Below are 27,027 nucleotides of genomic sequence, written 5' to 3' on the forward strand. Positions count from 1 at the left end.
TTCAGCTTCATATCGGTGATTGTTGAGCCTGTTTGCCATTGACATTTGGTAAGAGGCCAAGTTTGTCTGTGTTGCACTGGTGGTTTATGCACGTTTGGAGGTGACCAAGATCAGGATAATATACGATGTAACAGTTGAATTATACTCACAGCACTTGCCTTTTTCCGCCGGGTAAGGAGGAATTTCACCTGGTGGAGGGATAGCTTATTCACGTCCACTACATTTGAATTTGAATTTTTGGACTTTTTCATATCACTGGATTTGGTTGATATTTTTACCTACACCTCGGTCAGGAGTTTTTCTCACGAACTGAACCTATGATTTGACCATAGTCCACTATTTGTATGAATATTTGTTTTTCCACTACGAGTTGTTCTGGGTTCTGTTCTTTTGGGCTTGAAGCCTTGGCTAATTTGTATGTGGTCATAATTATATTTATTTTAATTTAATTTAATTTTACACATCTTTAGGTGATCATCTACACACATTGAATAAGCGCACTATTTATTTAACCCATATTTTCAAAACACTTCAGTTGCAGCTATTCACATATCAGCGCACCCTTCTTCCCTAACCAATACATTTTGAACCTGCATTGTTGTGCGCTGTATTGAGAGAAATTGTGCAGGGTTGATTTTTAGTCTGTTATGGTTTGTTTGCAGCATCTAAAATGTTCAAAAAGCATCCCCTAAATGAGGCAGTGTTAGTGCCCATGGAACCGACGTGTCTGGGTGCCTCTGAACTAGCAAGAGAGACCAGGGTTAATCTACAGTGGCTCCTTTGGGGGCAAGCGCTACACAAAAGGGAGACAAATGTGTAAGTCTCATACCAGATTCATAGGTCTCTGCTTTCTGGATATAAGGAGTAACAAGTTTAGGAGGTTCCTTCTTTTTGCGTTCACCCAAAAGTTCTTCCTCAGCCAAATGCCGCTCCAGTCTCTCGTAGTATGTCTGCGCAAAGGGGGAAAAAAAAAAAAAAAAAAAGTTTACCAATATTTTAAACCACATCTTCTATTTAGCCATGTGGCCATTTCTAAGAAGCAGTGCTATCATAAAACATTTTTTATTAGGCCTATCCAAACCCCAAAATGTTATAAATAGTTTATCTGTCTTTGGATGTAGTGGCTGCATTCACTTTAGTTTCTTAAAGTTTTTCCTCTTCCTGGATTTCCACCTGATGATCAGTTGTCACTTCCTGTCCTAGGGTGACCATGACTAATCACTGCACAGTTTTCTATAGAGTATCAGCTGTGCTTAAGATTTGTGCTACAGAACACCTCTCTCTATCCATTACATACGCCAACTCCTATCTGTTCAGTGTAGATACTGGATTTCTGGCAAGACAACCTGGTATTTAGCCTGAAAAAAAAAAAAAAAGCCAAGAAGAAAGGTTCAAGTGCAGCCACTATAGCAAACTTTTTTTGGGGGTTTAGTTTTCCTTTCAAGCTTAACTCCATCCTCACCTTCTGTTTTGAAAAGTTGTACAGGCTCCTCTCTCCGGTCGTGAAATTGCTTACTCTAATTTCAATATATCACTAAGCTTTTTACAGTGTGCATTAGAAACTGCAGCAAGGCTGATAGAGGCCAACTTATTTCTGGACTGGAGGACGTTCATCAAGCCCTTTTGCTCCCCAGCCTATCGGTCCCTGGCCCACCCCTTTCATTCATTGCATTTTTAGTTCCTTTAAGCCCCATTAACACCTGAGCATTTTGTTGCGCAATTCACAAGGCACAAAAAAAAAAAAAAATCACTCTCAATGGGCTAAATTTACACCAGAGCTTGGTGTTGCCTGTAGCTCAAAAAAGTACATGAGCTTCTTTGGGGCAGATAGCACATTTTTCTCACCATATACTTAATAGGGGCACCTAAGCAATGCATGTAAAGTTTTTCAGGCACTCCTATGAAATTCTCTAGAGCCAAAAATGTGACTACGCTTGTACTAAAAGTCACAATAAAAACCCATGTGAAGAATGCATGTATTACACATGAGAAAAAAAAAAAAAAAAAAGCCTCTAAAATCACCAGGCTACCGACTGGGACTGTTTTAAAGTGCCTTGCAAGGTTACTGTTTATGGGGTTCCCTACCCCTTGTCTGTTCATTATCCTTGTTCATATTTTCAATAAAAACTACAATTATAGAAAAAAGAAAATCACCAGGCTACATTAATTTAAATTGTGAATAGGGTCTTTGAGTCTATGCTGATTGGCTGTGAACATTCACAGTCCAGAGCTCTGTGTTGGAAAGTCAACACAGAGCTCTGTATACAGGGAGGTATCTGTCAGTTTCTCAACCATGCAGATTGAGAGATTAGTAGAAAGCAGCACATGGTACACACCTTATACATGTTAGGCACCAATTTAACCGCTTGATCTCCCTAGCTGTTAACCCCTTCCCAGCCAGTGGAATTCGTACAGTGACAGCACATATTTTTAGCGCTGATCACTGTTAAAGTCAGTGGCAGTTAGCCAGTTACCGCCAGGGTAAGATTGTCCGCTGCAATATGGCAGTCCCGTTCTAAGTCGTTGATCGTCGCCATTCCAATATATTCATACATAACATAGTTTGGTTTGCGTGAACGGTATAGCGCCTACAATCAAAATACACATATTGGGAATTTTTTTTTTTTTTTTTTTTATTATATAAAATTGGACACATTTTATAGCGGAAAGTAAAACATTGTGTTTTTTACAAAATTTCTAGTCTTTTCTTTTTAGTCGCAAAAAATAAAAAACCCAGTTGTGATAAAATACCACCAAAAGAAAGCTCTTATTTGTGTGGGAAAAAAAAAGATAAAAATTTTGTTTGGGTACAGCGTTTCATAACCACACAATCCTCAGTTTAAGTAGCTCAGTGCTGAACAGCAAACAGCCTGGTCATGAAGGGGTAAAATCTTCCAGAGCTTAAGTGGTTAAGGTTCAATAGTGGTGGAGTATAAGGGGGGGAGCTTTGGGACTTTAAATGAGGTGCACAGGGGGAGTGCCGTGCGACTCCATCCCTGTTCAATAGGTAAAAAGAAGAGGAGGTTGGGACTTTAAGTGAAAGACGTGTTGAGGCTGGCAGGAAACAACTGGCATGTTTATTGGTACATACAGTTCAATATAACATATACAGTATTTGCAAAAAGTTATTATATATTGAGAGGAGCTGTTAAGTGATCCCACAGTCCAATTATATAGAAATCAACAGAGTAGGATTCCGTATATGATGGAGTATTGGAGAGTATACATAGTATCATAGGCTGAAATTCCAAGTAGTAATCAAATCGTAGTAGGATTTAAAACCTCATGATCTCAACGCGTTTCGTGGCCCAAATTGCCACTTCATCAGGAGCAGATGTGAAAATCTAAAAAGAAAATAGTGGTGGAGCAGTATAGTTAGACTGGCTATTAACGGTGAATTGTATTCTAGTGCAGCAGTATATCCTCAGGAACCCAAGATACCAGCACAGACTGAATCGTTCTTACTGTGGCAGCATCTGCTGGAGGGGTGGCTAACTGACTGATTGCCAGCACAGGTGGCACCTCAGGAAGGCTCGCAATGAGCAGCGGCAAAGGTACTGGAGAGGTGCTATATACAGCATGCAGCAGTGTCCCCTACGCTGTCCCTTCTCACACTGGAACCTCTTACTGACTAATTATCTGTCCACAGAATGTCACAAAGGAGTAGCAGCATACAGTCGGACAGCTGCTTCCCCCTGGGACACCTACAGAGGCTGCAGGAGAACATAATTCCCCTTGGGTCTCCATGCCACCTACTAGGTGGAGTAGGAACTACACCTGCCAACATGTGGGTGTTACTCATAGAAGTGTGCAGCCTATTGAATTAAGATGTGCACCCCAAAGTTAACATGTAGCCAAGAGTGGACTACGATTACCTGACATTGCAGACTTGCCCTCCAATTCTTCAGACTGCTTCTGGGTCCCTCTAGTGTTGGGCTCAGAGTGTCTGCATCACATTTCTGATCCTAAATTGTAAGCTGTAAACGAGCAGGGCCCTCTAGTTCCTCCTGTTTTGAACTGTATTGTAACTGTATTGTCTTCCCTCACATTGTAAAGCGCTGCGCAAACGGTTGGCGCTATATAAATCCTGTATAATAATAATAATAATATTAATCCTAGAGGAGCATTGTGGGAACTGTAGTCCTTTGTGCAGCCATCGCTTAACTGTTGAACTATTCATGAACTACACCTCCCAGCAGGCCATGCTCTCCAGGGGGAGAATTATGGGAGAAGCTTTAAAAAAATCTGCCGACCAGACTCAAGCCCTCTTGCTTCCCGGGGTCCATCAAGTGAGCATTAGTCTGCTGCTTTGTCTGGAGGATTGTAGTCTTCCACGCCACTGTTCCTGCGGTTCCAGCCCAGTTAGGATAAATGGTTTTTCCCTGCCACATCAGGGGGGCTCCTAGCGATCTCACTGGCAGCAGAGGTGCCAGACAGACCACTGATCCAGCCGACCAAGTACAGTAAAACCTTGGATTACGAGCATAATTTGTTTTTCCGGAAACATGCTTGTAATCCAAAGCACACTTAAAGCAAAATTTCCCCATAAGAAATAAAAGGAAACTTATTACCGAAGAAGGATTTGTTCCACAACCATTTATTCATAAACCCTTCAGTTTATAGTCCATAGAAAAAGATTATAGCAATGTGCTATATTGTGTAACCATAAAATGTCCATCCATAAATGACAACTCCACAAGTGTATTAGAAGCAAAATCCAGCAGGAGCTACAGCGTATAAAAGAGAAGAGAGGCGCCTCTAAGTGTAGCAATATGGTTACATTTAATGAAGTTTCAACATTTAGCAACTCACATGGTTGATTAAAACAGGCCTCAAGTATGCAGGCATCTGAGGTAAAGCGGACCACAGACCATCCTGCACAACGCTGGCTCTCACCGCTGTCAGTCTGCAGTCGTGACCAGGAAGACCACCCTGCAGTAGAGTTTTCTGAAAGCAAGGCTTGAAGGGCTCGTGGAACGCAGTGTGGAAGGGATGACGTCAATGGTGGTGAGGACTGTCTATGTGGACAGCTTTACCCCAGATGCCTGCATACTTCGATGTGCCTCTTTTAATCATCAACAATGCGAGTTGCTAAATGTTGTACCTTCATTAAATGTAACCATATTGCTACACTTAGAGGCGCCTCTTTTGTCTTTTATACTCTGTTGTGGCATGACGCTACCTATATATCCAGACATCGCTTGTTTACCAAGTCAAAATAAAAACAATTTTGTTCGTCTTGCAAAACACTCCCATACCAAGTTACTCTAAATCCAAGGTTCTTCTGTATCTGCCTAAACCCAATAGTCCGATGGAGAACCGACTTGTATCGTGCTTGCAGTATAAAATCGCTGTGACATCAGGATTGGTGAGCGGGCGGAGCGCTAGTAGTACTTCACTTTAAACACTATATGCAGACATTACAGATGTGGATTGTCAAGAGGACCTGGCATTAGTCAGATAAAGTATCCTTGCAATGATTGCTGATCACTTTTGCCAGACTTCTGGATCCTTTGCTTCTCTGAGCTCCAACTGCCTTGCATTTATAACACTATCCTTTTGCTCCTAAAAGGTGACACATTACTGGTATCTATACTACTCTATCTCTCATTAGGATTAGAAGTACTATAGGCCGGCACGGGGTACTCCTTTTAGTATTAGTGGTGGTATTAACATTATCTAATGATCCTTTGATAATCCATTAATTTAATGCTTGTTACAGTCTGTTATTTTGTATACTTTTGCCACTCTTGTGTTTGCCATTTTCATTTAACTGCTGTGAGGTTTGCCTCAACTGAGTTTGATTGTCGTTTCAGGACTTGGCTGACTTGACACTTATTTGACCTCCCTTTCGAAGTAAAATCTAAGGGCAAATTGTATTTGTATTGTATGGATAGTGATTTAAAGGGGTACACATGTCTGAACCTAGAGTCTCAGAGGCTGGAAAGTTGACAGGGTCAAGGCTGCACAGAGCAACATACAGTCAGGTCCATAAATATTGGACCAGACAATTCTAATCTTTTTGGCTCTATACACCACCACAATTGATTTGAAATGAAACAAACAAGATTTAACTGCAGATTTTCAGCTTTAATTTGAGGGTATTTACATCCAAATCCGGTGAAAGGTGTAGGAATTACAACAGTTTGTATATGTGCCTCCCACTTTTTAAGGGACCAAAAGTAATTGGCTGCCCAGCTGTCCCATGGCCAGCTGTGTGTTATTCCCTCATTATCCCATTTACAAGGAGCAGATAAAAAGGTCCAGAGTTCATTTCAAGTGTGCTATTTGCATTTGGAATCTGTTGCTGTCAACTCTCAATATGAGATCCGAAGAGCTGTCACTATCAGTGAAGCAAGCCATCATTAGGCTGAAAAAACAAAACAACCCCATCAGAGCGATAGCTAAAACATTAGGACGGCGCTTCACAGTGCAGATGGACAATGACCCGAAGCATACTGCGAAAGCAACCAAAGAGTTTAAGGGAAAGAAGTGGAATGTTATGCAATGGCCAAGTCAATCACCTGACCTGAATCCGATTGAGCATGCATTTCACTTGCTGAAGACAAAACTGAAGGGAAAATGCCCCAAGAACAAGCAGGAACTGAAGACAGTTGCAGTAGAGGCCTGGCAGAGCATCACCAGGCATGAAACCCAGCGTCTAGTGATGTCTTTGTATTCCAGACTTCAGGCTGTAATTGACTGCAAAGGATTTGCAGCCAAATATTAAAAAGTGAAAGTTTGATTTAGGATTGTTAATCTGTCCCATTACTTTTGGTCCCTAAAAAGTGGGAGGCACATTAACATCCTGTGTAATTCCTTCACCGTTCACCTGATTTGGATGTAAATACCCTCAATTTAAAGCTGAAAGTCTGCAGTTAAAGCACATCTTGTTTGTTTTATTTCAAATCCAATGTGGTGGTGTATAGAGCCAAAAAGATTTGAATTGTGTCAATGTCCCAATATTTATGGACCTGACTGCATATTAATACGTGGCCCTTGTGGGGTTAGCACTACATACATAAAATACACAGATACCATTATAAATAAAATGTAAACAATTTAAAATGTATTAAAGATGGACAAAGTCTTTTTTTTTTTTTCAGAGCCTCGTTGAGGGACTTGGTAAAATCAGGTGCCTAAAAAGATCTGAGGTCTCCCTTTTGAGTTCGAGAAAGGACCTTCAAACAGAAATTTCCCAGTCCCTTTCTCTGCAGGGTCAGCTGCACTGGACAGTGAATGAATGGGAGTGCTCTGTGCTGAGCAGCTTCCTCCTCATTCACAAACGCAAATTACAATGCTTCAGTTATAAATTGACAAAAAGGAGCAATTGGTTCTGATCACTCACTGTATTCAGTCAGAAAACCGAAGAAATTTGATAATTGCATAACTCCTCCAGTCCACTGCTTGCATCAGAGCTCGAGAAGAGTACCGAGTCAGGGTGCTGTGATATTTTCAAATTATGTAAACTTTTACAGTGTCCAGTCAGAGCCCTTCTATCGATCCACTGTGCTGCATGCAGCAATTGTCTGCTCACTGATTGGCTCCCTGCATACCCCCTCGTTCGTTAGCAGCGAGTCCATAGAAGGGTGGGCTCTGGTGAAGGAGGAAGTGTGTTGTTGGGTAAGCATCACTGGCAGCATTCAGGGTGTACAGTTTGTTACCGAGTGACTCCGATGGCACCCCTGAGGAACTCAGATGGCACCCTGGTAAAAAGCCACCTATGGCCAGAAATAAAAAACATGTCTTTTGCCCACTAAGCACTTGGGTATTAATGAAAGGTCTTAACTTATTTAGGTCTTTTAACAAGGTTGGTGCCTCAGGCCAAAGGGGGTGGGATTTTATGGGCTCAGTAAAACAATGATGTAAAATTTTTGCCATTTATTGAAAATAAAGCATAAAGTCGTAATCCAACACTTGATTGTGTGTATGGGTTATAGACCCATAGGGGATAGTGAAGTTAGATAAGAAAAAAGTGACAAGGTGATGTGGTGACAAATGAAGAATATATCTGTCAGTCCGTGCTTGTAGATACAGCATGGGATCTGCCGGGAGAGAATATCTTGAATTTTCTACGCGTTTCGGCATATACAATACACTGCCTTTGTCAAGGAAAGTTTGTCCACCATATCTGAAAAATATAGTAGGTAAACAGTCAATTCATATTATGCAACCTGTGGACGTTTTCCATTGGTTGCATAATGAAATACATACATGTAACATGTGTGTCTGCTCCTGGAACCTTGCGTCTGATCGCTTAATTTGATCACACAGGAATTGAGAAGGATGCTGCCTCTGTAGTGTATGACATAGTAATGATTTAAGGTATTTGTTTGGATCTTGAATGTATATATTGAATATATTGAAAAAGGATTGTGAGTAAACCTCAGTTACTTACAGAAGTATAGTTACTTGGTCACACCAATAGGGGATGAATCCCAGTGGTTTCCGGTTTGTCCTGAGTGGTGGAATGAGGTGTATAAATATTGGATCAAAAAACACCCGATTTCATTGAAAAAGTTTGCTTTTAATCAACAGTGTGCAAGTCTCAGTATTTAGTACTTACAGTAGATGTAGTTTCTTATATGCACCAGTAGGGGGTAATCCCGGTCAGTTTTCCAGTTTTGCCCTGGTAGCGGTTAGATTGGAAGTGAGTCCAGTGTAAAAAAAAATCAATTGTTTGGAAAGTAAAAAAGACCAACAATGCATGAAATATAGCATTGTGGACTGATTTAGGTAAACTCACTGTTGGTGGTGAAAAGGTCAGGGGCTGGATATCCAGAGGCAGCGGGTCCCGGGCGTCCATCACGTTCCCTCTGCAGGAGGGAAGAAGTGGTGCCCTGTTTCAATTCCCCGGCTATTTATAACCCCTCACGCATGCACAGTGTGCGCATCGAAGTATCACATAGCAGACCCGACTTCCGGGTATGCGTACCAGCGTGACGTGCGTCAGACTGAGCTGCGTGGCACCCTGTGTGAGAGGATGGAAGGGTGATGATCCGTAGCCGCCGACACGGATGGAGAGAGATGCATCCCCTGCTGGGGTATCATATCGGGGGATGCAATCCTCCGATTCTCAAGAGACCCCCGGTAATGTGTAAACCGGGGCCACCTGTGCCGGGCGTGCTTAGGAGATCAGACATGGGGATCCTTAAAAAACAAGACATATTAAAGAGAGTGAGGATAATTAAAAAGCAACACAAGAAAATGACAATGTCATTCTGAATACACAGTAAATTGTATATAAATATAGAGATAAATAAGAACATATAGTACAGCAATGTGAATAAAAGGGGAAAGGGGGGGCACCTATTATATGGGGGGCGAATTGGGCCATGTGGGGTATGACCCTCAAATGCAAGGGTGGGGGTCCAGGATCTCAGCAACAGATTAGTGTTTGCCGGGTGAGAACATAGTTCACAGCCTCATGGTACCTGATTTCAGGGGTCATTCACAAAATATTTAGTGAAGGGATGAAGCGATTCATTGTTAGTTTTTGGGAATGTTATTTTGCAACTGACAGTCCAGATACAGAATGATTTGTTCTGTTGCTGCCAGGATTGGTGGAGCCAATCTCTGCTGCATGGGGGATGAGCTTGGAGAGAAGATTTTGAGGTCTGGTATGAGTTTAATCGGTTTTGCCAGAAGAAAAACCCTCTAAAAATGGACGATAGCTTTCACTTTCGTTTAGTCCCTGTGGTCTCGTTGCGTTGAGTCTTTTGATCCAGCGCTTTCAATTTGTAGGAGGGACTTGTTTTCTCCCCCTCTTTTTGGAATGTGTATCCTGTCTAGGACTGAGAAAGTAACTTTAGGCATTCTATATTTGTGAAAGTAGGCTACGTGTCGTCCAAGCGGGAGGTAGAAGTTTCCTATAGTCATGCTTTGCAAATGTTAGTCCAAATTTGGACTCTTAGTCCAAATTCCTGGCGTGTCTTCCCTATGTAGAAGGCTCCACACTCACATTCCATTAGGTACACTACCCCTTTGGTTTTACAGTTGGCATAGTGTTTGGGGGTGAAGGGGTCACCATTTGGTAGTGTTTTAGAGGATGATTTCTGTATCACTGTGCATTGAGCACAGGAACCACAAGGAAAAGTGCCTTTAGTTTTACAGGGATCTTTTCTTGATTTCATCTCGCTGTGGAATAAGGTTTGATGTATTGAGTTGGTTTTTTTGCAAGTAATCATAGGATTGTCTGGGACTAGTTCTTTAATGGTGGGATCTTAGAGGATGGACCAGTTTTTCTTTAGAATGTTTCTGATTTTGCGATGTTCTTTGGGAAATCTCATGATGATCCTTGTGGTAGGTTGGTCTTTTTGGGTCTTATTACCTTTTTTTGAAAAGAATTTCCTGTCTGTTGTGTTTCCGTACTTTGTTAAAGGCCTTCCTAAGGCAAGTTTTGGAGTACCCTCTTTCTCTGAGCCTGCGGGTCAGGGCATCGGCTTCTCTCTGAAATTCTACTGGGCTCGTACAGTTCCTTTTCAATCCAAGAAACTGGCTGTATGGTATTGACCTCTTTAGGGGTTCTGGGTGGAAACTCCTTGCGTGGAGGATAGTGTTCCCAGCAGTCTCTTTTCTGTAGAGAGTGGTCATTAGATTACCTTTGTCATCTTTGTAAATGTAAGTATCCAAGAAGGGTACCCTTGTTCTGCTGTATGTCATTGTAAAGTACATATTGTGATTATTCCGGTTCATCTCATCAAGGCATTCCACAATAAAGTTCTCTGGTCCGTTCCATATCAGCAGTACATCGTCAATGTACCTTTGCCACAACATTAGGTTACTTGTATACATGATATTATCTTCTGATGTTAGGAATTCCTGTTCCCATTCACCTAAGTAAATATTCACGTACGCACAGCTTGTGCGCATGGCAACTCCGCATATTTGTAGGTAATAGGTACCGCAAAAGGAGAATATGTTATGGTTGAGTATAAAGTCCAGCATACGCAGAATAAAGTTGAAGTTACGGTCATATTTGCTCTGTTGGTTTAGGGTTCTTTCTACAGCCTGGAGTCCTTTGGAGTGGGGAATATTATTGTAGAGCGATTCTACATCAATTGTTACGAGTAAGGCGTCTTCGGGTATGGATATACCATCCAGCATTTGAAGTAAATGTACGGTGTCTTTGGTGTAGGACGCTAGTTTGATGACATCGGGTTTGAGGTAGGCATCTATGACTTGACTTGTTTTTCTGTGATATTACCATTGCCCGGAATGATGGGTCGCCCAGGTGGGTTCTCAGGGTCTTTGTGCACCTTGGGCAGTGCATAGAATTTGAGTACCCTTGGGTGTTTTGTTCTGATGAATTCCCATAAGGTTTGTGAGATGGTTCCGTCATTATATGCTCCCTCTACCAGCCTGTAAAACTCTTCATTGAAGATTTGAATCATGAGAGGTGAAATTTGTAGCATTTTTTATTGTCCAAAATCTTTAGACACATTTATTTGTAGTTTTCATTGTTCATCAGTACCATATTACCCCCATTATTCGAGGGTTTAATTGTGATTTGTTTCGTTCTCTGAGTTCTTTAAGCGCTTTTTTTGTGTTGGGTGCTTAAGTTTGTTGATTTAGTGACTCCTCGTAGTTTTTCAATGTCTTTGGTGGTTTGCCGAACAAATAGGGCAATGGCTGGGTTCGTGTTAAGTGGTGGAAATTTGTGTGATTTTTTTCTTTAATTTAATGTTGGTTGCTGGCTCTTCAAACCATGTCTTTTGCCCACTAAGCACTAAGTTAATGAAAGGTCTTAACTTATTTAGGTTTCCATTTGTTAATATGTCTGGAAAAAATTATAGATTTTTTATTTTTTTTATTTTGAAAGGGACACACTACTACCAGAACATGGACAAGAACAACAATTGTAGGTCTATGAGCACTCGTAATCCTACCAGATAACCCTGGTCAAACTTTCTTGGGAAAGAAATTTCCCAAGCCCATTTTCCTTGTACCAGGGGCGTCCAGATATCTCCCAAAAGGTCTACACGTGCTTACTTTGTTCATCTCAACAGGTAAAACACGTTTTTGCAACACTATTTCTGAGTAAAACTCTGCTATATTTGGGTTTAATCATCATACATAGAAAGAGGTTTGTTTCATAGCATGTTCTAGCATTAGGCCGAGCTACTAAAGTTTCTAAAGTTGGGAAGCTACCAGTAATTTGAAGACTGCATAAGATTTTTAACATGTTAAAAATATTGTTTGGCCAATCCTCACCGACACATTTTTCATTTTACAAAAACCAGCACAATCTACTAGGCATGTGACATTGGTTGTTGACAGAGTATCAAATGGGCAAATCTAGAATTCCGAGCCCTTGTGTCATACAAAACAACTCCCTGCTGGCCATTACAAAACTGAAAAAGCAATTCTGGTTGAATTGGGTTTTAACATCCATCCCCTCCACTGTACCTGGTAGTAATAGTCATCTAGATGTGGGTTTTCACTTTGTAGCTGGATCATTTGCAGTTTGATCACCCATTCCTTCTCCTTCTGAGACATCAAACTCGCATAGGGATCAGATCTATTATCCCACTGCTTACGGCTGGAGCTGGAAAAGAAAAAAAAAAAAATACACATTTTACAACTAGACACTTTTCTGAGCAGATCATGTTTGCATGGTCTATAGTACTGATTGGATGGGGGTCCCTTTTAATATAGGTCAATGTCTGTCAGTCAAGGTTCAAGACTGAGTGCATAAATAGGGGTGTGGAGTTGGTATTGAGAAGTAAACTTTGCATGTAGTTTTTCTATTTTATATTAGGTTTTACAATTTTACATTAATTTATTTAATGACATCCCTGTTGGGGGGCTTTAGTAAGATATCAGGGATCTAAACAGACAGACAAAAGGGACTGATGACAGCTTCCCCAATCTCTCTCTGCAGCCTCAGGTGCACTGAAAATGAATAAACAGGAGACAGAGGTCCCTGTTAATTCAAAAACTGATGCATCGGAAAATGTGCTTCATTCATGAATAGATAAGTCGATCACTGACTGATCACTGGGGCCAGTAAATTACATGTTTAAATGCCCCTTCCTTCACTCTCCATCCTGACAAATTCCTCCCCCCCCCCCCCCCCAACAGCTGGCAGGAGGGGAGAGGAAGGCAGCCGGCAGCGCTGCTGGGGGACGAGGGGGGCTGGAGGAGCACACTGACAGTTGAGATGATCGGTGCAGGCAGTTTATAAGCACTGATCTCCCTGTATAGCCTTCAATGAAGCAGCTGAACGCTGCAGGAGGGAGGAGGAGAAGCGGCTTCATAGAAAGCCATACAGGAAAAAAAATGTGCTTATAACTGACCCAGCACCGATCAACTGTAAACCAGGGACAGATCATCCATGGGTGCAGTGTGGGTCAGAGTACAGTCGGCGAACAACCCCCCCCCCTCCCTTGGGGCCCCATGCAGTGAATACCTTGCATCCATGCATAAGCCACTGAGCTGAAATCAGCAGATACCCTTTACCCATGCACCATACCAAAATGTCCCATGAGCTACTTTGAAAACACAGAGGTCCCCGGTGTGTGTCACTGGAAAATACTAGCAAAAAAACATGCGCTTCCTACTACTCTGAATGGGGCCTAAAAGTGAAATTGGTGAATTTCCACAAGAAGAATGAGGCTATAGTTACATCTGTGTTTACAAATTCATGGCAAACCACACAGAAAATGGGTCCGGAAGGAAGCAAAGACGTCCCCCCCCATCCCAAATACGGGGGATGGTTCCCCTTCAGGCCGAAGAGGGCTTGTCTGCAGGTCTGGAAGGACCCACTCTCGGCATACCAGACCAGGTCCTCATGGAACCTCCAGGAGGAGGTCCTTCCAGGGAGGCTCCAAACAGGCTATTCCCCCACAAAGCACATATCACATAAGGTCTTCTGGAAAGTCTGGTTCGCAGACCAGTATATTTGCCATATCAAGCGCTGAAGGATCACTGCTGTCACGGACAGCCCAGAGACTAAGGGAGCTGCATCCAGAGAGGCATTACAGACTAACTGTAACCCCTGGACCAAATAGTCCGCCAGCCCCTCAGAGGCAGGTGGAAGTTGCTCCCCCCTCCAGATCCTGGCGCAAGAGATTTACCCACTCTGGAAAGTCAGGGACACCAAGGCTATAGTGAACACCGGCCTAAGGACCGAACTGGCCACAGTAACATGTGGCGGACCAAAGTCTTGGCTCTCCGGTCAAAAGGATCTTTTAAAACTTGAGACTCCTCCACCGGAATTAGGGGGGATTTATTCAGTCTGGAGACCTGAAAGTCCTCAAAAGGTGGGATTGCCCACGTACTCAGACTCCTGAAGGGATACCGTCTATCGAAACGCTTAGGCATCATCATTTTTCTTTTAGAACAACTCCACTGACTCGCAACAATTTTGTCACAGTAGGCGGGAAAAAATTAAAGTTACTTACTGGTAACGTCTTTTCCAGTAGTCTTTCAGGACAGGCACTTCTGAAAGAACCTGGCTCCTCCCTTCTTAGGAAACACCGCCCCAATTTATTGGATTTAAGCCTCCCTCCAGCTGGCTGCTTCAGTTCTTTACGAGTACCTCCGGCCACTGGGGAGACCCAAAGATATATCATACTAACCTCCATCCTCTGATCATCTTATATTCAGACCTTCTTCGGGTGGGTATTAGTGCTGTCCTGAAAGACTACTGGAAAAGACGTTACCAGTAAGTAACTTTAATTTTCCCTTATCGTCTTTCAGGACAGGCACTTCTGAGAGGATAAGAGAGTACTTACTTTCAGGGTGGGACTACCGCTTGCAGGACTTTTCGCCCAAAAGCCTGATCTTTAGCGGATAGCAGGTCCAGTCTATAGTGTTTGGAAAAGGTTGTGTAGCTGGACCAAGTTGCTGCCCGACAGATCTGCTCCGGGGTAGCACCAGCTCTTTCCGCCTGAGAGGCCGCCATTGCTCTTGTAGAGTGCGCCTTAATACCCATAGGGACCTCCTTACCGGAAAGCCTATAAGCATCACAGATGATTAATCTAAGCCATCTGGCTATTGAACGCCTGGACGCTTTAGTACCCTTCTTTGAACTATTAAATAAAAAAAAAAAAGAGTCTGACTTCCTGAACTCCTTCGTGATGTTTAGGTATTGCAGAATGCATCTTCTGACATCTAAACTATGAAAACGAATTTCCTGTTCCCTCACAGGCTCTGAACAAAACGTCGGTAGCACTATCTCCTGGTCTCTATGGAACCTTGAGACTACCTTGGGTAGAAACGCTGGATCGGTTTTAAAGATAACCCGATCTGCAAAAATTTGTAAAAAAGGTGCTTTAACCGAAAGGGCCTCTAGCTCACTAACCCGCCTGGCGGTCATGATTGCCACTAAAAAAAAACTGTCTTGAGGGTTAAATTTCTCACCGAACAAGACTCCAATGGCTCAAATGGCTCTTTAATGAGAGCCTGCAAAACTAAAGACAAATCCCACATTGGAAATGGGAGATTTCTTGTTGGTCTTTGCCTATTCAGGGCTTTGAAAAAACGGATCACCCAGGGATCTTTTGCTAAAGGTATTGCGAGGAATACGCTAATGGCTGAAATTTGGCCTTTTAGGGTGCTGATGGCTAACCCTTTGTTAGCCCCCTCTTGTAGGAACTCGAGTACTGATACTGTACTTCCTGCGTCTAAAGAGCTTGCTTTGCACCAGTTTCTAAAAAACTTCCAAGTTTTTAGGTAGATGCTCTGTGTCTCTTTCTTCCTGCTTCCTAGCAGAGTCTGCACCAGTTGGCCCGAGAAACCCTTGCTCTTTAACAGTTCTTCTTCAGTAGCCAAGCTGCAAGGTTCCAATGTTGTGTCTGAGGACAGAGTACTGGGCCCTGGGAGAGGAGATCTTCTCTCACTGGTAGCAACCAGGGGGGCTCTACCGCTAAGCGATTTAGGGTCGAGAACCACGGTCTCCTCGGCCAATGTGGTGCTATAAGTATTAGCGTCGTACTTTCCTCCTGAAACTTCCTCAAGACCGCTGGTATTAGCACTGGTGGGGGGAAGGCATAGGATTTGGGGAACACCCAGAGTTGAGCTAGAGCATCCACCCCTAGAGCTCCGTCCCATCTGCTCAGGGAAAAATATTGAGGTGTCTTTGTGTTCTGCCGTGAGGCAAACAGGTCGATGTTTGGCATTCCCCATCTCTGGGTAATTCCATTGAACACCTCCTGATTTAACGTCCAGTCTCCTTCTCTTACCTTCTTTCTGCTGAGAAAGTCGGCTAGTTGATTTAACTCTCCCTTGAGATGAACTGCCGAAAGAGAGAGAACTTGGACCTCGGCCCATTGCAAGATCTTTTTTGCCAGACCCCATAGGAGATTGCTTCTGGTTCCCCCCTGTCGGTTTAGATATGCTACCACTGTGGCATTGTCTGACCGTACCTGAATTCGGTGTCCCTGCAAGTCCTCCTGGAAGGCTCTGAGGGCTAACTCTACCGCCCTCAATTCCCTCCAATTGGAGGATTGTTTTGCTTCCTCCAGTCCCCAGGTCCCCTGGGCTAGCTTGGATCCCAGATGGGCCCCCCAGCCTATGCCGCTTGCATCTGTGGTGATGATGGTGGAGGCTATCTGAACCCAACAGAGGCCTTGTGATAGGTTTTCGGCTTTTCACCACCACAGAGATCTTTTCACTGCGGTTGGGATCTGTATGAAGGTATCCAGGGAATCCTGGCTGCGGTCCCAAGCTTCCAGGATGAATAGTTGCAGGGGACGAAAGTGCAGGCCTGCCCACTGAACTGCTGGGATGGCTGCTGTTAGTAACCCCAGTATAGACATGGATTGTCGGACTGAGATCGCTTGGTTTGCTTGCAACTGTCCTACTGCCTTGTTTATTTTCTGCTTTTTGTCCGGGGGTAAGAAGATTTTTTGGACCCTGGAGTCTATCTCGTACCCCAAGAACAATATCCTTTGTGTTGGTACTAAGGAGGATTTTTCTAAATTTAGTAGCCAACCCAGGTCTTCCAGAATCCGTGTTGCATCCCGGAGATCCCTGGACAATTGTTCTTGGGAGTGGGCGACAATTGTTCTTGAGAGTGGGCGAACAACAGCAGGTCGTCTAGGTATGCGGTTACCGACGAACCCTGTAGTCGCATAAATGCCAAGGTCTCTGCCATTACCTTTGTGAATATTCGGGGGGACGAGGAGAGGCCAAAAGGGAGGGCCTGAAATTGCCAGTGCTGAATGTCCTCCCCTGTTTTTACGGCTAACCTCAGGAACTTTTGGCTTTTCTCTGCAATGGGAATGTGCAGGTATGCATCCTTGAGATCTATCGAGGCCATATAGCACTGTGGGGGAAGGATGGTTCTTATCGAATAGATAGAGTCCATCCTGAACTTCCTGTATCCGATTGAACGATTCAGGGGTTTTAAGTTTAAGATTAACCTGTAACTGCCTGAGGGCTTTATCACCACAAAGATGTGGGAGTAAAAACCTTCTCCCACTTCCTTTGCTGAAACTCTCCGAATGACGTTTTGTATTTTTAGTTCCTTGAGAGAGGAGAGTATGGCCCTGGACTTCTGTTCGCATTTTGGCAGATGGGTGATTAACATTCTGGCAGGAGGGGGGCTTGAGAACTCCAGCTGATAACCCTGTCTTATCTGCAGGATAAAGGGGCTGGAGGTGATCTCTTCCCACCGAGGGAGAAAGGTCCCCAGTCTTCCTCCCACAGTGGTGAGGTTGTCATTGAGACTTCTTGGGCTGTTCAGGAGGGCGAAAAATAGCCCCCCCGCGGCCCTTCCCTCTTTGATTCCAGGATCTTTTCTGTCCTTCAGATTTCTTTGGAGCCGAAAAATTTTTCTGGGGATAGGACTTTCTATTGAATCCCGTCTTTTTCCCCTGTTTAATTGGGAAGGATTTCTTTCGGTCTGCCGTGTGATCCAGGACTGTTTCTAATCCTGGACCAAATAAGCGGTCCCCTGTAAATGGGATCCCACACAATTTGGCTTTAGAGCCCCCGTCTCCTTGCCAAGTTTTTAACCAGAGGGCTCTTCTAGCCGAATTGGTTAAGGCCGATGACCTGGCCGTCATGCGCACCGACTCCGCAGAGGCATCCGCTATGTATGCTACTCCCCGTAGTAACATGGGAAATGAGGATAATATGGTCTCCTTACCAGTCTCAGCCTCAATATGTGCCTTTATCTGAGTTAGCCAATACTCCATGTTTCTGGCTACTACCGTAATTGCCATGGCAGGCTTAAGATTTCCTAGAGCTGAGTCCCAGGCTTTCTTCAGGAGGGAGTCTGCTCGCTTATCCATGGGATCAGGGAGTGATCCCATATCCTCGAAAGCCAAGTCCGTATGCCTGGAGACTCGCGAAAAGGCTGCGTCCAGTTTAGGTGATTTGTTCCAGACCGCCGAATCATCCTCAGAAAAAGGAAATCTTTTCAGAGCTCCTGAAAAGAAGGGTTTCCTTTCTGGATCCTGCCACTCGCTCTTTATAGTGTCTACTAGGACTTCGTGTACTGGAAAAACCTTTTTCTTTGGTTTGCCCAGACTCGCGTACATTTGATCATGCAAAGATAATGTTTTCTTCTCTTCCTGGATTCCTAGAGTGGTGTGGATAGCCGCTATCAGGCCTTCCACCTCTTCCAGAGACAGCTTGTATCTAGAGGTTCTTTTGGATTCCCCATCCGACCCCTCTGCCTCAGATTCCCCTGGGGAATTGGGGGGTGTGCTCTCGCACTCTTCCCCTTGATGTACAGAACCCGCAGGTGCCTCCCCACTTGTAGAGGGTAGTAACTGCGGTGTTGGGAGCATTTTCCTGCCGTGCCGACTGGGGGGAACTCTGTGGAAGCTGGGTGTTAGCAAACAATTCCTTAAAGGATTGGAAAGTGCTAGCAAGCTCCTTGACAGAGGTGGCTAAATCTGCGTTTTGACTTTCCGTGTGTACCTTCACTAAACTCTCCAGACATTCTTTGCATAAGGGTTTAGTCCAAGTTTCCCCCATATTCTCTTTGCAGGAAGGGCATCTCTTCTTGGAAACATGGGCTGGCTTTTTCTCTGAGGCTTTCTGTAATTTCAAATATAAAAAGGCATAGTTTAAAATCCACTACCTAATGCTCCCCAGCCTGCACAGCTTGCCCCACCAGAGGGTGTTGCTAGGGACGACCATCACCAAGAAGATCCCACAGTGTGACCCTCAGCCTCCCTAATCCCCTTAATTCTAAGGGAACAGAAAATGGAGCTAGTGGGAGAAGTAAGGGAGAACCACCCCAGGCCTCCTTACCTTATGGTGGCTGGTGCTGTTATCTCCCGGAGCGGTAACTGAGGTATGTGCCTCCGACATGCTTCCTGGAGTGGCTCTTCTTAACCTGGCAGCTGTCCCCCAGCTTGCAGGACGCACCAGCCTTTCATATCTGGCGCGCTCACCGCCGCGACCCGGAAGTCGCGGTTTGCCGCCAGAAGTGCCCGCCCCTACCGGAAGTGACGTCCCCCGTCATCCGGCCCGGCTGCTCCACACCGCCGCAAGCGGGGGGCGGAATGCACCATGGCGGACGCTCTCCCCGAGCGTGGTGAGCGGGCCCCCCAGCCAAGAAACTCCGCTGAGCGAGGCTGTGGTGATAAAAATTTTCTGCGGCCGACAGGTAAGCGGGTCCCCCCCGGTGCTGTCTTTCTTGGCCGCCTTCTGAGAGTACCTGACTCCCTCTAACTTCAGCCTCCTGGCTTCAGCTAAGGCTCCTCTTGGACGGTGTCTCCCCGCTGGAGGAAACACCAGAACTGAAGCAGCCAGCTGGAGGGAGGCTTAAATCCAATAAATTGGGGCGGTGTTTCCTAAGAAGGGAGGAGCCAGGTTCTCTCAGAAGTGCCTGTCCTGAAAGACGATAAGGGAAAAATACCTCTGCCGCTTTGAGGATCTGCGGGCCAAAAGGCGACTGGCACCTCTGATCCCCCATGTTTAAAGCTTCCTGCACCAATAAAGTCAGTGCATCCACCAGCGCCTTTTCATGCGCATATGCAGTTAAGAGGAATCACCCTCACTGCCAGAGCACTCAAAGTGAGTGGACGCAGACCCAGTAGGGTCACTGTTTAATAAGCTCACCCTGAAAACAAGCAGGGGAGGCCCCGACCTCAGTCCCGCAAGGAGATGCTGGCCAAAGGTCCACAAAAGGACCACCTATTAGACCCCGCAAAAAAGCGAAAGGGTTGCCCTCCATAGAGAACATAGCCCCCTTCCTGACGTGCAGAAAGAGTACCCCTCGCCCACACAATGGCCGCTATACTTAACTAAAAATTAAAGCTCCCCCACGGCGCCACCCAATTCATGGGAGGAGACAGGTTGACCACCGCACCATCTTGGAATGAGGGTTTTGGGCCAGAGGCATGCTGCGACACAGGTCGTGACCAGGGCTATGTGTCCTCATGAGGCATTTAACTTGCCAGCCCCTGTCCAGTGGGGCTATGTCGCGGCCAACCTAAGGTCGGGTCGTGCTCGCTGGTCAAGACTTGGAAGACCGTAAGGATCTAGGACAGAAGTGTCAAAACTAAATTTCATCTTGGGCCACATAATTATAGTTACCCTCAAAGGGCCGGTTATATCTGTAAGATTAGATATCCAGAGCACCCCACGCCCCCTTACATGAAATGTCAAGAGCCCCCAATCCATCAGAAGTCAAGAGTCACCCACCCTTCCTTACATCACAAAGCACCCCCTTACCTGGTGCTGCTGCCAGGAATAAGATGCAGGTGGATCTGGGAGGAAGAAAGTACAGGGTCTAGAGGAGGACCAGAGGAGGGCTGGAGTCAGCTTCCAGAGTCTGCTGAATGCTGAGACCAGCAGAGGCAGAGAAAAGGTGGTGTTGTGGCTGCACAGAGGTGCAGGATCTGTAGGAGGAGTTCTGCCCTCCTCTCTGCTGCAGACTTCTGTGAAGGGGGGGTGGGCAAAGACCAGCCTTTCTGCAGCTGCACAGAGAAGCGCTGGATCTGGCAAAGGAGTTCTGTCCCGTCTGCTGTCGACTACTGAGACAATGTGGGGGCAGAGACAAGGGGATGCTGCAGGAGAGGTGCGAGCGCCACATGAAATGACCTGGGGAGGCGCATTCGGCCAGCAGACCTGGTGTTTGACAACTGATCTAGGATATCCAGTGCATCGCCCAGTCCGGCAGTTGATTGTAGTTCTCAAAAGGAACAGAAAGTAATGGAGAAGAAAAACAATTCAGTTTAAACAGGAAAAAATGCCTGACTAAGCAAAAAAAAAAAAAAAAAAAAAAACGAAGACCTATAGGCGTAGTCAAACTTTTTTCCACCTTTTGTCCTACTCCTGTTTGGGGCAGCATAACCCAAGGGTCAAGAAGATATGGAGCTGTGTCTGGCAAAGAACAAAATAATTTATACTGCTACATTTCTTTGGCAAAAAAACCCAAATAAACATAGTTACATAGTTAGGGAGGTTGAAAAAAAGACATCAGTCCACCCAGTTCAACCTATGATGTGTGTGTGTGTGTTTGCTGTTAACCGTACATTGTATACCCCTGTATGCTGTGGTCTTTAACCACTTAAGTCCCGGAAGATTTTACCCCCTTCCTGACCAGGGCCTATTTTGCGATTCGGCACTGCGTGACTTTAACGGACAATTGCGCGGTCGTGCGACGCTGTACCTAAACGAATGTCCTTTTTTTCCCACAACAGAGCTTTCTTTTGGTGGTATTTGATCACCTGTGCGATTTTTTATCATGCGCTATAAACAAAAAAAGAGCGTCTATTTTGCAAAAATAATATTTTTCAAATTTTCGCAAAAAAAAAAAAAAAAATGTAAAAATCAAGATTCTTTTAACATTTTAGGCCAATTTGTTTTATGTTACCTGTTTGGTAAAAAAAAAAAAAAAATTTTGATTGGTTTGCGCAAAAGTGGGAAAAGGGAAATATATTTTTCATTTTTGTTGTTTTTTTTTTTTTTTAAACGAGTAATAGCGGCGATCTGCGATTTTTTTGCGGGACCGACATTGCGGCGGACAGATCGGACCCTTGACTGACTTTTGGGGTTACCAGTGACATTACTGCAGTAATCAGTGCTATACATATGTACTGTTACGGTAAAAATTACACTGGTAGTGAAGGAGTTAACTTAATTGGAGAGGGAGGGGTTAAGTGTGTCCCTAGGAGCGTGTTTCTAACTGTGATTGGCTGTGGCTACTAGTGTAAGAACAGAGATCAACGGTCCTACATAGTAGAACCGTGTGATCTCCATTCTTACACAGGGAAGAATGACAGGCAGCTTTGTTTACATTAGCCACCTGCCTTTCTTCGGGTGTAACAGGCGATCGCGAGTGCCCGGCGGACATCGGGTCTACCCAAGACCATTTCCCCTGGACAGTGGCTTCCTCCAGAATAGCTCCCCAGCTGGAGAGACAGCCATCTGCAGTGACTAATTTCCAAGTCACTGGAGGAAAGGATTTCCCCTTCTCTAGATTTCTGGTCAACAACCACCAATTTAGACTCGAACGTACCCTTGGTACCATAAACATGGATCAGTCCAGAGACTGAACCTTTCTGGTCCAGGTAGACAGAATGTTGTTCTGTAAGGGTCTGGCATGGAATTGAGCATAGGGAATTGTCTGGAATTCAGACACCATCTTCCATAGTAACATCATGCAAAGGCGTATAGAAGGATATCTCAGCCTTACTATGGACCAAACCTGATCGTTCAGGTCTGCAACCTTTCTTGCTGGCAAGAATATATTTGCCTGTGCTGTGTCCACAAGACGACCCGGATATTCCAGATGCTGCACCGGCTAAAATGCTGACTTTACCAAGTTCAGTATCCTACCCAGACATTCTAAGAACTGTACTGTCTGATGGACATTTTGGCTTTGAGCCGTAGCTGATCGATCTATTAGTAATAGATCGTCCAGATATCCCATTATAGATATCCCTTGGGACCTTAGAACAGCCAATACTGGAGCTAGGATCTTTGTGAAAATTCTTGGGAGTTGTGGCTAACCTGAAGAGCAGGGCCACGAACTGAAAAGGACAGTTCTCTATTGCAAAGCTTAGGAACCTTTGAGTCTGGAATACAGGCATGTGAAGATATGCATTCTTGATATCCATGGATGCTAGAAATTCCTCTCCCTGCAGGGAGGTTATGACTGAACAAATTGACTCCATCCAGAAAGTGCGCCGAAACCGGTTTAATTCTTTGAGATCCAGAATAGGTCTCACATCCCAGTTTGGTTTGGTGACTACCAAACAGGTTTGAGTAAAAACCCTTGAACTTTTTGTCCTCCGGAAACTCCATTATCACTTTGAGCTTTTAGCTGGTCCAATGCCAGAAAGAGATCTTTTTAGGGTATCTGTCGGTAAACCTGACTTTATAAACCGGGATACAGGAACACCCAAAATTCTAGTTTGTACCCCTGTGAAATGGTGGAGATAACCCAGGTTGTCTTGGATCGATTCCACCCAAACCTTTGACAATTGCCGTAGCCTTCCCCCCCACCCGCGTGAGTGGGGGCGCCTCTTCACAGAGAGGGCTTAGTAGAAGACTTGGCTAATTTCTGGGCCCAGGGCTTTTTGGACCCTGCCCTGAAGGCTTGGTTCTGGATCCAGATGGTTGTGGCCGTCGCCACTGTCTGGAAGTAGAAGCACTGGTATCATGAGTACTGGGGGATATTGAAAGGAGGACGCTTGCTCTTCCTTTTTAGAGGTAGCAACATACACTCTCCCTCTCTCTCTCTCCTCCCCCCCCCCCCCCAAGATCTTTTCGATATACTTATCCAGACCACCACCAAGAAGGCTTTCTCCCTGAAAAAGGGAAGCCCAGCCAGTAATTTTTTTACATGTTAATTCCGCAGACCAATTTTTTTAACTAAAGGATTCTGCGCAGATTCACTGATAGAGCAAATCGTGACATTTTATTTTTGGAGTCCGTAAGAGCATCCAGCGCAAAAAAACGTGCGAGTAGATCTGACAGATCTTTCAGACTCTCCTTGAGAAGGAACTGTCTGGGCCACTCGCTTCAGACAGTCTTTCCAAGACTGACAAACTCCTATGGCTGCTACTGCTGGTTGTATTGCAGAACCTGCAACCTGTAAAAGGAGGCTTTTAATAAAGATTCCACCTTATATGTTGGATCATTTAAATCCTGAGCATTATCCACAGGACAGGTTAAACTCTTGTTAACCGCAAAAAAATAGAAACATCCAGAGGGTATATTTCTTAGTAAACTTTTCCTCCATAGGATACAATAATGAAAATCTTTTGGGAGGAACAAAAATTCTATCAGGATGGTCCCAATCTTTATACATTTCTTGCTCCAAGAGCGGATGTATGGGAAAAGTCTGCGGACTTTGAGTAGGGCGTAATACGTGTGGACTATGAGTAGGGCGCAATGAGCTTAGAGGAAAAAAAGACTTCAGCTGTCTCTAGGGGAGGAAATTTGTATCCAGACAAGGACCATTTCAGTAAGAGACTGAATAAACAAACAACAATCTCTGGGTCTGAGAGGTAGATAGACACTCCTCTGCCCCCGACTCCCCAGAAGTGGAAACCCAAGCTCGACCTTCCATAGGGTCACCATCAGCTACTTCTTCCACATCCTCTGCCCAATCCTGAACTGACTCTGGGGAGGCTATGGTGAGGGAGATCTATCACGTTTCTTCCCTTGAGATGCTGCAATGACACCAGCAATCCTACCCACAAGGCTGGCCAATGCAACAGCCAAATCCTCCTTTGTGACGTAGGTTGCGGCAGAAGTACTAGGAGTAGCTACTATGCCTGACAAGTATAATGGCCCCAGATTGGCAAGATGCCTATGGCTCTTCAGGAGGAGTAGACCAAGTGGAAAAATGGCTTGGACCTTCAAGGCCCAACGGTGGCAACACAGTGCCTTTTTCTAACTGTGCCCCTCCTTGGCCCTTTTTCAGGCATACATCGCTTTAAAACAAGACAAACTTGAGGTACTATCTTAAAGTGTAGTCAAGGCTAGTGACAAGCTTATACAGCCTAATGCACACAGCACTGATTATCCCCAGATACAGGACCTGTTTGTGCCAGTAACATACACCCACAGTGGCTCACACAACCCAGCTGTTGCTGCTCTGTGTCCCTTTCAGCCTATGACAGAGGCTAGAGTGTTGAAGACAGTTCCTTACAGAACACGCCCATTCATGCATGTGCGGTGTGGTATGTGGAGTCCACGTGCACGCCAACTGCTTTAGAACACGCCCTCTATGCGGCGTACGCCTTTAGGCCTATGCAATATAGACACATGATCAAGGCAGAGACGAACATGCGGACACTTTTGCGCCAGGGCGAACACAACAAACCTATGCGGTGAGTGGCTTAGGCTGAATCTTGTTTGTCACAGCGGATACTATTGAGGTGATCAGCTCAGGGTAAAACAATGTGAAATAGGCAAAGAAACCATGATTTAAATCAAGCTTTGCAACAATTCCATAACAGCCTCAACAAGATGCAACTTTTAAGCATAACATCCAGCTCATGGAGGGATACATATGGCACATGGTCTCTTATCTTTTAAAAGGAACAGTGCATGTGTAGCGGGTGCCTCGCATTTTCCCGCTTCCGTGCCAGCCAACCGAGGATCTCACTAAAAAAATGACAACGTTTCTGCCAGCAGCTGTGGGGGAATTTCCCCCCTCCCTCTCCTCACTGTGCAGTGAGCGAGAGGAAGTCACAGACACTTTAGAACCCTCCCCAGTTTCTTATTTTCAGAAGAAACTAGCCAATCCAGGGAGGATTGAAGAGATGCCAAGATCTCTGGGATGTGTAGTTCCCAAAATAGGTGGATTCATTCTAATCACTGGGGACAGGACTACAAACCCCTGCATTTTTTGGCAAGGAAGCAGTGGCGGCCGGCCCATAGTGGGCGCCGGGGCGCCACACCCCCCCAAAAAAAAACATTAATAAAAAAAAAAAAAAATGCATTTTCAGCCACTAGAGGCACCGGACCTAGTGGTGGGTATGGGGGGGGGGTGGGGTTTTTGACCCCACGTGAGCTGAATAGAGGCGCCGATTGGCGGCCTTCTGGGGGAGTGTCAGGGCGCAGAGCAATGCGCCCTGACACTCCCCACTTTACTGAACTCCTGGCTGTGATTTGTCCAGACTCCAGCCTGGACCAAATCACAGGAGGACATCCCGGGACGGGCCTTTGGTCACGTGACACGTGGGGGCGGTGCACCGCCCCGGCATCACGTCCTTCTTGCCCGCCGTCGCAGAGAGAGGGGAGCCGCGTGAGGAGTCGAACGGACTCCACTGGATCCAGCCGGAGCCGCCCGAGGCAGTCTCGCACCGGCCGCCGGAAGAAACCGAGCTGACGGTGACCTGTCCTCTGACGCAAGGTGACCGGAGGACCGGAACGTTAGTCTCCGCGAAGGTAAGAGAAGGCACCGGGACCGGCTGCACTAGCGCTGGCAAGTGGCAATGGATGGAGCCATGGAGGATGGTGCTGGATGGTAGAGTGCTGCGGGAGGTGCATGCATGGCTGCACTGTACACAGTGCAGCCATGCATGCACCTCCTGCAGCACTCTACCATCCAGCACCATCCTCCATCCATTGCCACTTGCCAGCCCACTACTGTCTGCTTTGAAGGGGCATGTACGCTGGTCGCTACATTGAGGGGCATGTATGCTGGTCACCACATTGAAAGGGGGCCTGTACTGTGGGGTTTGTGCTAGGGGGCCTCTACTGTGGGGTTTGTGCTAGGGGGCCTCTACTGTGGGGTTTGTGCTAGGGGGCCTCTACTGTGGGGTTTGTGCCACTCAGTCAGTATATCCCATAATAGGGTGTCTCTCACAGTATATCCCATAATAGGGCCCCTGCTTCCTATTATGGAATATACTAGTACTGATGGACCCCTTAATATGTGATATATTGGGAGAATTTGTTCACGCAAGCAAAATACAGGGGACAAAATGGGTGGAGTCTATAAGGGGTGGGGTCAAAATAGAAGGGCGGGGTCTTGCGCCCCCCCATATTAAAACTTCACCAGCCGCCACTGCAAGGAAGGAATGAAGGACACCATCTTGTCTGCTGGCTGCTGGGGAGAATTCAGTTACCACGAGGCAGGGGAGAGACTGGACTTGG

At 45.3% G+C, this 27,027-nt stretch overlaps 1 protein-coding gene across 1 annotated transcript in view; it reads right to left on the bottom strand.

The window, feature by feature from the left end:
* Positions 1–27,027, bottom strand: part of PATL2 (PAT1 homolog 2) — a gene marked incomplete at its 3' end in the record, with an annotated part of 141,196 nt that overhangs the window by 45,155 nt on the left and 69,014 nt on the right. Inside the window, exons 11-12 of the mRNA XM_082244763.1 lie at positions 12,409–12,547; positions 830–950 (exon numbers count right to left, since the gene is read on the bottom strand). Of these exons, the coding sequence (XP_082100889.1) occupies positions 830–950; positions 12,409–12,547 (260 nt within the window). The remainder of the gene's footprint in view (positions 1–829; positions 951–12,408; positions 12,548–27,027) is intronic.

This window comes from Pelophylax lessonae (assembly GCF_965119305.1).
Source record: "Pelophylax lessonae genome assembly, chromosome: 2".
Taxonomy (NCBI): domain Eukaryota; kingdom Metazoa; phylum Chordata; class Amphibia; order Anura; family Ranidae; genus Pelophylax; species Pelophylax lessonae.